The 12500-nt window shown below is 42.7% G+C and overlaps 2 protein-coding genes across 3 annotated transcripts in view; both read right to left on the bottom strand.

Moving 5' to 3' along the window:
* LOC132858259 (rho guanine nucleotide exchange factor TIAM1-like) overlaps nt 1-2294 on the bottom strand; it is a 20640-nt gene extending 18346 nt beyond the window's left edge. The window contains exons 1-2 of one of the 2 annotated variants that reach the window (XM_060888516.1): nt 2150-2191; nt 1959-2032 (exon numbers count right to left, since the gene is read on the bottom strand). Coding sequence is in view for 1 of the 2 variants with exons in the window: in XM_060888515.1 (XP_060744498.1) it covers nt 2150-2218 (69 nt within the window). In the remaining variant the exon portion in view is untranslated. Of the gene's footprint in view, nt 1-1958; nt 2033-2149 lie in introns of both variants that reach the window. The other variant, XM_060888515.1, reaches the window with a different exon arrangement.
* A 3469-nt stretch (nt 2295-5763) lies between these two features.
* Nucleotides 5764-12500, bottom strand: part of LOC132858258 (rho guanine nucleotide exchange factor TIAM1-like) — a 30757-nt gene continuing 24020 nt past the window's right edge. Inside the window, exons 13-16 of the mRNA XM_060888514.1 lie at nt 11370-11451; nt 11165-11251; nt 6719-6931; nt 5764-5902 (exon numbers count right to left, since the gene is read on the bottom strand). Coding sequence (XP_060744497.1) covers nt 5784-5902; nt 6719-6931; nt 11165-11251; nt 11370-11451 — 501 coding nt within the window. The 3' untranslated portion in view covers nt 5764-5783. The remainder of the gene's footprint in view (nt 5903-6718; nt 6932-11164; nt 11252-11369; nt 11452-12500) is intronic.

Genomic DNA, 12500 nt, shown 5'->3' with positions numbered 1-12500 from the left:
ATCGACCCTCAGAACGGCTTCTGAGAAATACGACAGGGCGCAAATAAACCATCCGATTAACGGGGAAGTTGTGGTTAGAGAGTTTGACTCCTAACCCTAAGGTTGTGGGTTCGAGTCTCGGGCCAGCAATACCACGACTGAGGTGCCCTTGAGCAAGGCACCGAACCCCCCAACTGCTCCTTGGGCGCCGCAGCATACATGGCTGCCCACTGCTCCGGGTGTGTGTTCACTGCTGTGTGTGTGCACTTTGGATGGGTTAAAGAACGAATTCTAAGTGTGGGTCACCGCACTTAGCTGTATGTCACATCACGTCACGTCAGAACAGACGAACACATCAGGGCAACAAACCAATCCCAGGGCAGGACAGAGACTGTTATGAAACTGAGATGTGTTCTGTGTTAAAGTTGGGTTCTAGGGTTATGTTTTACAGCTGAAGTGTGGATCTTGAGTTAAGGTTCTGTGATTAGGGTTTACAACTACACCAAGGATCTAGTGCTAAGTGTTCCAGTTAAGGATGGGCTCTACAGTAGGTTAAGGTTTACACTTATGGTTCTAAGATTACACAGTTTTACAGTTGGGTTCTAAGGTTAATGGTTCCAGTTGAGGTTGGGTTCTAGGCTTAATAGTTCCGGATAAGATTAAATTAGTTTTATTAGGTTAAGGTTGGATTCTAAGTTTAAAGGTTACAGTAAAGGTTGGGTTCTAAAGCTGAGGGTTACAGAATAATAAGGTTAGGATCTCGATCTGAAGTTTACATCCGAGCTCGACTTCTGATCTTCAGCTATACAATTGGTTCTATGGTTTAGGTTTAGATTTATGTTCGAGGTTGTTAAGTGGTTCGGTTAATGTTACGGTGTGGGTTTAAGGTTTAGGTTTTGGGTGTGCGGTTAAGGCTGCGATCTGAATGTAGAGACTTACAGTTAGGAATATCGTCAGTTAGATTGGATCTGATTTCATCTGTGAATGAATTTTTACTCGATACGTTTCTGTTCATCTGTAAATCACATCCTGAATAAACTGAATAAAAGACATAAATTCACACATCAGAAAACCTTCTGTTCACTCCTGAGCATTTAGCTTTAGTGTGTGTGTGTGTGTCTGTGTGTCAGAAAGTGAAATAAATAATCACAAATATCTTGTATATGTCCATATAATTGCAGTTCTTGAGATCTCGCACTATTCACAAGTTACTGGAGCTCGACAGAAGGTGTGAAAAAATAATAATAAAACTGGTATCTTTGTGTTTCTCTGAGACACAGACAGAGAGACTCGTTGTTCTCGGTCCCTGCTGTTTGAAATCTAAGACAAAAGGAACAAGTCGGCCAAAGACACACACACACACACACACACACACACACACACACACACACACACAATGCCAGTGTGCTCTGTCCATCTGTGTGTACGTAAACTCTGAACCTGAGTCATGTACGGAGTCAATTTTGTGGCAGAAATATTACACAAAAGTATAAATAAAAATTCACAATAAAAAAAAAAATTGTATTAAAAAAAAAATTATTACTTATTAAAATATTAATATTTCTGTATGGAATACAGAAAAGCAAGTATTGTGTAATGAATGTAAAGAAGTTTGGTCTCTGTCTTTGTTTTTCTTCCAGTGTTTTTGCCTTCAGAATTTTTGCTATTAATTTGTAAGTTGCTAAAAATATCAATATTCAAATAAAATGAATAAATAAACAAGAAAAACAGGAAGAAAAGGAAAGCACACGAGTGAAAAAATCCTAGTGAGGGCAGTAATGTAGGTGTGTGAAAGAATTCAGTGTCCACCAGCAGATCAAAACACACACCCGCACAATCACACATGCACACACACACACACACACGTACACACACAGGCATGCACACACACGCGCGCACACACACGCATACCACTCTACAGCAGCTCTGTCATTTTGAGGACCAGACACAGGTGAGTATAAACATGCACACACACTCACCAAGCACTAGTATACACTCCTCTTTTTATCTTCTAATGTTCAATCAAACACTAGAACACTAGAAGATACACACACTACAGCAGAAAAGAAGAAAGAATGGGGGATTAAAATAGAAACATTGTGTGTGTGTGTGCGCGTGTGCGTGTTTGTGTGTGTGTGTGTGTTTGCGTGTGTGCGCGCTCTTTGCTCACCAGGTGCAGCATGTCGTAGATGGACTCAGACGAACGTTTGCTGTGTCGGTTCCGCTTTAACACTGACATGACTGATCCTTACACACATTCACTCACACACTCTCACACACACACACCACGTGCTGAGCCCAGAGCAGATGGGAAACACACTCATACACCCTCAATGTGCACTGATGCTGAAGACTGAATACAGAGACTCACAGAACCACCAGACTTCAGCTCTCCCTCCCCACCCTCTCTCTCTCCCTCTCTCTTTCTCTCTCCTGTTGCTCTCAAATAAAATAAAAGACAGAAAATAGTGAACGCAATCATGATAAAATACTGGAGTCTCTCTCTCTCTCTCTCATTTGCCCACCTACGCACTCTTGTACCAAAGCAACAGCTTCGTCCTTCAAATCTTTGCTAAATCTCTCACACTGTCTCAGTCTTTTTCACCTTCTACACAGACCCATAGCTAGCTAGAGTAGCTAGTGACAGACAGACAGTCAGACAGACAGACAGACAGACAGATAGATAGATAGATAGACAGACAGACGGATAGATGGACAAACAGACAGACAGACAGACAGACAGATAGATAGACAGTCAGACAGACAGATAGATAAACAGACAGACAGACAGACAGACAGACAGACAGACAGATAGATAGATAGATAGATAGATAGATAGATAGACTCACTAAGAGACCCAACTAAGAAACCCAACTCACCAAGTGACGCGATTCATTAAGTCACTCAAATCACGAAGAGAAGCGATTCACAAGTGCAACTGACTCACTAAGAGACACCACTCATCAAGAGACACAACTCAAGACACTCGATTCACCGAGAGATCCGTTTCAAAAGACCCAAATCACTAAGTGAACTGATTCACCAATTCACTGAGGAACTCGAGTCAATGCACTTGATTCACTAAGAAACTCAACTCACTTAGAACCCCACTCACCAAAAGACCCAATTCACTGCGATACCTGATTCACCAAGAGTCGCAATTCACCAATACAATGACACTTCACTCACCGATGCACCTGATTCGCTGTGAGACCCGACTCACTAGTGCACATGATTCATCATTGCAGTCTTTGAGTCTTCTAAGAGACTCAAAACACTGACATTCACTATGAAACTCAACTCGAAAAAGACCAGATTCATCAGTCCATATTTACTAAAAACCCAGTTCAACAAGAGAACCATTAAATGTATATGTATAATAAAACACAGTGCTATATAAAGCTCAGCCATGATGGTTTTATAATAATAATAACGGCATATTGTTGATAAGCAGTTTTTTCCATTTTCCATGCAATATTGTAACCAGCCTTCACAAATAATGATTTTATTTCAGTGCTACAGACCATTGTTTTGTGTGTGTGTGTGTGTGTGTGTGTGTGTGTGTGTGTCAGTGAGCACTTAGTAAATGACAGATTCATCGCATTGAGTACCAATCAATCCATCAGAATAAAAGACCACCTCATGCAGCCGAGACAAAAAAACCTTCTCTGTGTGGGAGTTACAACTGTGTGTGTGTCAGTGTTTGTGTGTGTGTGTGTGCATGCAGGTGTGTGCCCCCTTAGGCTAATCATAGTGTTCTACCGCAGTCTTTGCTAACTTCACTGACACAAACCCCTGTGGATAGAAAGATGGGGGAAATGGGGGGTGTAGCAGTTGGTGGAATAACAGCATGCTAAACCAAGATACAGATGCATGAAGGGAAACACTAATTCAACAGCTGTGCTATTAAAGCAGCAATAAGCGTGTTTGATTACTAGAAAATATTACTACAATACGGTTCTTCAACCCGTACACACAACGAAAGATCGGTCAATAATAAATTTGGGTTGTTTTTTTTTTTTTAAAAAAGGCACTTGTACATCAACACAAAATCAAGCAGCAAACATTTATTTCTTTGGAAGAATACTTAGATTTGAGGAAATCCTGAAATCCCTAGCAATCATTAGATCCTGATTATCTTCTCTTGTGTAGAGTTTTCTACATAGAACAAAGTCTTAATTGCTTCCCCTAACTAGCAATTGGGAAGTAAACTCAAATAAGGAGTCCAGCACTGAGGGCCTTTTTACACCTGGTCACTTCATGTGTTGTCTCTGATCCGATAGCTATCTGATTTGTTAAAACTGTTCCGTTTACATTAGGCCACATAAATGCGTCTCGGCGAACCGGATATCGATCCAATCTTTCTACTCCCGCCCAAAATGCTAATATATTTTACCTCATTTCCGGGGTAATTGAAACGGAACACGCTTTGGTGTGTGCGGTTTTCAGAACGCAATCAAAAAGAAGACGAAAAAACTCGTTACGACGGTTATGTTACAAAAAACAGCGTTTACTGTTTGCTGCATTTTCGCGGGCGATGTTTATTTGTTTCTGGCGCGACGCACGACTCGTGAGTCACTTGCAAGTGACGTACTTCCGTTTGGGAGGAGTATAGCGCTGACGTATGTGGCTTGAACAAACACATTCATTTACACCTGTCCAGTTTCATCTGAAATGCGTCCCAGACCACCTCCTGAAGTGGTTTGTACCATCGGATTTATATCCGTCTCAAAAACGTTTCGGAGGGCATTTAGACCTGGTCTTTTTACCATCGGATAGCTATCAGATCACAGAAAACGCATGAAGTGACCAGGTGTAAAAATCCCCTGAATCACTGGTTATCTAAGTCAAGCTATTTAGCCTGTAACAGCAGATATGCGTTAATGTAGACCTTGTCACTTTACCAAGGACTGCAGATGAATAACTGAAAAAAAATGAACAAGTTTGTTCTTGGAGACACTTGGAGACACCGTGCAGGCAGCAGAGCACTGAGTCCCAGAAACCTGCAAATGCCTATTCTCAGTATGTCTATGTGTGTGTGTGTGTGTGTGTGTGTGTGTGTGTGTGTGTGTGTGTTTGTCTGCCATCCATATATGTACTGTATGTGTGTAATGTGTCCCACAGTCCAACTAAAACTGTGGTTAGCTCCATCTAAAAGAAAGAAGTTGTGATTGGATCACTCTCACTCATTTTCTACCGCTTATCCGAACTACCTCGGGTCACGGGGAGCCTGTGCCTATCTCAGGCGTCATCGGCATCAAGGCAGGATACACCCTGGACGGAGTGCCAACCCATCGCAGGGCACACACACACTCTCGTTCACTCACGCAATCACACACTACGGACAATTTTCCAGAGATGCCAATCAACCTACCACGCATGTCTTTGGACTGGGGGAGGAAACCCCCGAGGCACGGGGAGAACATGCAAACTCCACAAACACAAGGCAGAGGCGGGAATCGAACCCCCAACCCTGGAGGTCTGAGGCGAATGTGCTAACCACTAAGCCACCGTGCCCCTGTGATTAGATCACAACTAAGATAAATGGATAAATCATTCATTTATATTCAGTAATCGTTTCACTCTGGCCAGTGTCACAGTGGATTCAAAGACTATCCCAGGAAGACAAGATGCCAAGCAGAAATACACCTTGGATGGAAAGAACCCATAGAAAAGCATTAACATGCAAGACTTGGTACAAACAGCAACTGAAGCTCAGGAACTTGGGACCAATAGGTTGTGAACCAATGCAACCAGCTGAACTGTGTATCATGTCCCCTTGGATAAAATACTGCAGCAGGCAGTCAGTCAGAGATCTTTACCGTTTCATAGTCCCTGTAGTCACTAAACAGCTCAGTGTCATCGTCTAGGCTGTCCCCAGACGTCTCGGAGATGAGCCCAACTCCGTCATCGAGAATATCCTCTGGGGGAAAAAAATAGACTTAAATTAAATGACAGAAAAAATTAAATATTATAAACAATGATCCACAATGAGAAAGATGCAAAGCAAGTATTTATCCTGATTCTAACAGCAATTGATCCTGTTTCTCATGGTAGGCTGGTCTTGAAAACAAACCAACTACACCCAGCTGGTCTTGCTACTTAAGCAGCGCTCATTTACATTTACAGCATTTAGCAGACGCCCTTATCCAGAGCGACTTACATTTGTATCTCATTTTTATACAACTGAGCAATTGAGGGTTAAGGGCCTTGCTCAGGGGCCCAGCAGTAGCAGCTTGGTGGACGTAGGAATCGAACTCACAACCTTCCGATTGGTAGCCCTACACCTTAACCACTAAAAGAAACTGATATATTGTGGGTTGGTTGGAATGGATAGGTGGACGGTGAGTGGGTTTTTGGATGTATGGATGGATGGAGGGATTTTTGTATAGGTGGTTAGTTGGATGTGTGGATGAATCGGTGGATGGAGTGATGGGTGGGTGGATGAACAGGTGGATTGATCAATAGATAGATGGGTAATTGGGTAGTTAGATGGATAGAGATGGATCAGTGGGTGGGTGGGTGGAAGAATGGATGTAATCTGGTATCTGCTGGATCTACCAACTTATCATGGTCCTGCTCACTGCAGTTCTTGATGGTGACCCCACTCCCCTTGATTCCTCCAGAATCCCAACTCACCATTGTCCTATTACATTAAACGTCCTTTTAACATCCATTGTCCTTTTTCCTTTTACGTCACAGCAGTCCACAGGGTTCTGCTGGTTCTGACTTGACTTACCCTGGTTCTGGGAGAAGATGTCAGTGTACAGTTGCTGGACGGCATCAGAGCGTCTCGGGGGTAGGAAACAGTGTTGCCTTCGGTCCATCGGGGGCAGCGTGTTCACGGTGAGTGAGAGAGATGCCTGAGAGAACGCAGTCTTCATGTCGGAGAATGTCAACGTGCTGGAGTTTTTGCCATTCAGCTGCAGGATCTCGTCTCCCGCATTCAAACCTGCATTTCCCACCAGTCACTTTGTTATCACAATTTTCACTTTGTTAACACAATTTTCTGAATAGTCTAAATGATGTTTTTCATTCATCGAGGTTATTTAGAATGTGTTAGGGCAGTAGAACATGATCATAAGACTCAAGATCATAACATGGCTTATCTCGCTTTAATCTTCCTAGAATTTATTATTATATAGCAGATGTGGGAGTAAGTCACACATGTAAGTCTCAAGTCATGTATGTCAAGTCAAAGTCAAGTCGAGTCTTTTTTTAACATTTGTCAAGCAAGTCTCAAGTCTCAAACTTGTGACTTAAGTCTGACTCGAGTCAAGTCGAGTCCCCCATCTCCGAGTCATTTAACTCAAGTCCGAGTCAAGTCTCAAGTCACGAATGTCAAGTCAGTCAAGTCGAGTCTTTTTTTACATTTGTCAAGCAAGTCTCAAGTATCAAATATGCGACTTAAATCTGACTCGAGTCAAGTCGAGTCCCCCGTCTCCGAGTCATTTAACTCAAGTCCGAGTCAAGTCTCAAGTCACGAATGTCAAGTCAGTCAAGTCGAGTCTTTTTTTACATTTGTCAAGCAAGTCTCAAGTCTCAAATATGCGACTTAAGTCTGACTTAAGTCAAGTCGAGTCCCCCGTCTCCGAGTCATTTAACTCAAGTCCGAGTCAAGTCTCAAGTCACGAATGTAAAGTCAAAGTCAAGTCGAGTCTTTTTTTAACATTTGTCAAGCAAGTCTCAAGTCTCAAATTTGTGACTTAAGTCTGACTCGACTCAAGTCGAGTCCCCCGTCTCCGAGTCATTTAACTCAAGTCCGAGTCAAGTCTCAAGTCACGAATGTCAAGTGAGTCAAGTCGAGTCTTTTTTTAACATTTGTCAAGCAAGTCTCAAGTCTCAAATTTGCGACTTAAGTCTGACTCGAGTCAAGTCGAGTCCCCCGTCTCCGAGTCATTTAACTCAAGTCCGAGTCAAGTCTCAAGTCACGAATGTCAAGTCAAAGTCAAGTCGAGTCTTTTTTTAACATTTGTCAAGCAAGTCTCAAGTCTCAAATTTGCGACTTAAGTCTGACTCGAGTCAAGTCGAGTCCCCCGTCTCCGAGTCATTTAACTCAAGTCCGAGTCAAGTCTCAAGTCACGAATGTCAAGTCAAAGTTAAGTCGAGTCTTTTTTTAACATTTGTCAAGCAAGTCTCAAGTCTCAAATTTGCGACTTAAGTCTGACTCGAGTCAAGTCGAGTCCCCCGTCTCCGAGTCATTTAACTCAAGTCCGAGTCAAGTCTCAAGTCACGAATGTCAAGTCAAAGTTAGGTCGAGTCTTTTTTTAACATTTGTCAAGCAAGTCTCAAGTCTCAAATATGCGACTTAAGTCTGACTCGAGTCAAGTCGAGTCCCCCGTCTCCGAGTCATTTAACTCAAGTCCGAGTCAAGTCTCAAGTCACGAATGTCAAGTCAAAGTCAAGTCGAGTCTTTTTTTAACATTTGTCAAGCAAGTCTCAAGTCTCAAATTTGCGACTTAAGTCTGACTCGAGTCAAGTCGAGTCCCCCGTCTCCGAGTCATTTAACTCAAGTCAGAGTCAAGTCTCAAGTCACGAATGTCAAGTCAGTCAAGTCGAGTCTTTTTTTACATTTGTCAAGCAAGTCTCAAGTCTCAAATATGCGACTTAAGTCTGACTCGAGTCAAGTCGAGTCCCCCGTCTCCGAGTCATTTAACTCAAGTCCGAGTCAAGTCTCAAGTCACGAATGTCAAGTCAAAGTCAAGTCGAGTCTTTTTTTAACATTTGTCAAGCAAGTCTCAAGTCTCAAATTTGCGACTTAAGTCTGACTCGAGTCAAGTCGAGTCCCCCGTCTCCGAGTCATTTAACTCAAGTCCGAGTCAAGTCTCAAGTCACGAATGTCAAGTCAGTCAAGTCGAGTCTTTTTTTACATTTGTCAAGCAAGTCTCAAGTCTCAAATATGCGACTTAAGTCTGACTTAAGTCAAGTCGAGTCCCCCGTCTCCGAGTCATTTAACTCAAGTCCGAGTCAAGTCTCAAGTCACGAATGTCAAGTCAAAGTCAAGTCGAGTCTTTTTTTAACATTTGTCAAGCAAGTCTCAAGTCTCAAATTTGCGACTTAAGTCTGACTCGAGTCAAGTCGAGTCCCCCGTCTCCGAGTCATTTAACTCAAGTCCGAGTCAAGTCTCAAGTCACGAATGTCAAGTCAAAGTCAAGTCGAGTCTTTTTTTAACATTTGTCAAGCAAGTCTCAAGTCTCAAATTTGCGACTTAAGTCTGACTCGAGTCAAGTCGAGTCCCCCGTCTCCGAGTCATTTAACTCAAGTCCGAGTCAAGTCTCAAGTCACGAATGTCAAGTCAAAGTTAAGTCGAGTCTTTTTTTAACATTTGTCAAGCAAGTCTCAAGTCTCAAATTTGCGACTTAAGTCTGACTCGAGTCAAGTCGAGTCCCCCGTCTCCGAGTCATTTAACTCAAGTCCGAGTCAAGTCTCAAGTCACGAATGTCAAGTCAAAGTTAAGTCGAGTCTTTTTTTAATATTTGTCAAGCAAGTCTCAAGTCTCAAATATGCGACTTAAGTCTGACTCGAGTCAAGTCGAGTCCCCCGTCTCCGAGTCATTTAACTCAAGTCCGAGTCAAGTCTCAAGTCACGAATGTCAAGTCAAAGTCAGGTTGAGTCTTTTTTTAACATTTGTCAAGCAAGTCTCAAGTCTCAAATTTGCGACTTAAGTCTGACTCGAGTCAAGTCGAGTCCCCCGTCTCCGAGTCATTTAACTCAAGTCCGAGTCAAGTCTCAAGTCACGAATGTCAAGTCAGTCAAGTCGAGTCTTTATTTACATTTGTCAAGCAAGTCTCAAGTCTCAAATTTGCGACTTAAGTCTGACTCGAGTCAAGTCAAGTCCCCCGTCTCCGAGTCATTTAACTCAAGTCCGAGTCAAGTCTCAAGTCACGAATGTCAAGTCAAAGTCAGGTTGAGTCTTTTTTTAACATTTGTCAAGCAAGTCTCAAGTATCAAATATGCGACTTAAATCTGACTCGAGTCAAGTCGAGTCCCCCGTCTCCGAGTCATTTAACTCAAGTCCGAGTCAAGTCTCAAGTCACGAATGTCAAGTCAGTCAAGTCGAGTCTTTATTTACATTTGTCAAGCAAGTCTCAAGTCTCAAATTTGCGACTTAAGTCTGACTCGAGTCAAGTCAAGTCCCCCGTCTCCGAGTCATTTAACTCAAGTCCGAGTCAAGTCTCAAGTCACGAATGTCAAGTCAAAGTCAGGTTGAGTCTTTTTTTAACATTTGTCAAGCAAGTCTCAAGTATCAAATATGCGACTTAAATCTGACTCGAGTCAAGTCGAGTCCCCCGTCTCCGAGTCATTTAACTCAAGTCCGAGTCAAGTCTCAAGTCACGAATGTCAAGTCAGTCAAGTCGAGTCTTTATTTACATTTGTCAAGCAAGTCTCAAGTCTCAAATTTGCGACTTAAGTCTGACTCGAGTCAAGTCGAGTCCCCCGTCTCCGAGTCATTTAACTCAAGTCCGAGTCAAGTCTCATGTCACGAGTGTCAAGTCAAAGTCAAATCGAGTCTTTTTTTAACATTTGTCAAGCAAGTCTCAAGTATCAAATATGCGACTTAAGTCTGACTTGAATCGAATCATATGACTCGAGTCCCCCATCTCTGTCATATACTTTGAAAAACTCATACTGATGATCTAATGATGTGTTTGTGCATTTAGATGCATTTAGCTGCATTTAGCTCAAACGCTGGATTGGAAGTTTCACAAGGCTCACTGGTATCTATCTTCTGTCTCTCGCTTGTTGACCCAGATCTCAAGAAAGTATAAAATCTCCTCAAAAAAAAACACACTCAGATGGATTTTAGATCTGTATTTGCCAGCCAGCTGAAACTGATGCATTACTATAAAAATGCCTTCCAAAACATGTCTTGACTAGTCTTGATACTAACTGGGCACCATATGTACTGACACTGGAAAAAAAAAAGATTGGTGTAAGGCTGGAATGATGGCACTGGAGTGATATCATGCTACTTATTTTTCTTCTGAGTGGAGCATGAGTCAGCTGGCATGTCTGATCTGAGCCTGCAGAAACCCACAAAGCCTTCAGTGCGTGTGTTATGTAACGCTGCGTGGCACAGCAATAACACCCATTAACGTGAGCGAGAGAACGAGCCAGAAAGAGAGAGCTGGGCAGGGGAGAAACCGACAGGATAATTAAGCAGAGAAGAAGAGAAGTAATAAACCTTTGGCGAACGCTAATCCTCCTGCTTTTACGTCGGTAATGTAGAGTTGCTGCACGCTGTCGTCCTCCACCATAGAGATAGAGAAACCTGTCAGAGAGAGAACGAGTGAACTAACACGCATCGTATCCATCCGATTAGCAAACTGAACGTACACACCAAGTTTTTTTTTGTTTGTTTTTTTTTTTTACTTGAGAGCATTTATTACCATAGCCGATCATGCAGGACTCGTCCCTGTCAAACTGAATGACTTTCCTAATCTTGGAGCAGAGCTCGATCTCCTTATAGAGCTGAAAATGGGAGGGAAAAAATGTTCTCTAATTCTCACTTTGAGATGCACCACAGAGTTTGTGAGTATGTGACAGGAACAAGCACAGCAGGCAGCAAAGTTTGCAACTGGGCTTTTAGAAGCCATAAGCGGAGAAACAAGACAAACAGAGACAAGACAGAGACCTCAGTAAACGGCAAGCTGTGATTAAGTTCAGCTCATCGCCTACTACAGTATATATTCGTCATTTAATACAGAAATACAGTAATACCTGGAGATACGAGTTTAATTCGTTCCGTGACTTTGCTCGTATCTCAAATTGCTCGTATCTCAAAACAATTTTCCCCGTTTAAATGAATTGAAATCCCATTAATCCGTTCCAGCTCGCAAAATTCCACTCCAGTTGTTTTGTTTATGTGTTTTGAATGTGAAAAATGTTCAGTACCTGTATTTATAAATGACAAATATTGTATAAAAACATATAGTAATAAAAGAGAATGTTAAAAAAAATAAACTGGTTTTACTTTACGGAAGATGCGCACGGAGGTTGAGGAAGAAGTAAACAGTCGGAGGAGTTAGGAGGAATTACACTTTCACTTTCGTTCACTTACTAGCACTCTTAATGCTACTTTACACTTAAATGGATCTTAAATGGACTAGCGGGCACGGTGGCTTAGTGGTTAGCACGTCCGCCTCACACCTCTAGGGTTGGGGGTTCGATTCCCGCCTACCACCTTGTGTGTGTGGAGTTTGCATGTTCTCCCCGTACCTCGGGGGTTTCCTCCGGGTACTCCGGTTTCCTCCCCCGGTCCAAAGACATGCATGGTAGGTTGATTGGCATCTCTGGAAAATTGTCCGTAGTGTGTGATTGCGTGAGTGAATGAGAGTGTGTGTGTGTGTGCCCTGCGATGCATCAAGGCAGGATACGTCCAGGGTGTATCCTGCCTTGATGCCCGATGACGCCTGAGATAGGCACAGCTCCCCGTGACCCGAGGTAGTTCGGATAGGGTAGTTGGAGATGGGTTGGCACTCCGTCCAGGGTGTATCCTGCCTTGATGCCCGATGACGCCT

The sequence above is a fragment of the Tachysurus vachellii genome, chromosome 15 (assembly GCF_030014155.1).
Source record: "Tachysurus vachellii isolate PV-2020 chromosome 15, HZAU_Pvac_v1, whole genome shotgun sequence".
NCBI classification, from domain to species: domain Eukaryota; kingdom Metazoa; phylum Chordata; class Actinopteri; order Siluriformes; family Bagridae; genus Tachysurus; species Tachysurus vachellii.
Note: the sequence above shows the minus strand (reverse complement) of the source record. Positions and strands in the feature narration are given on the sequence as shown.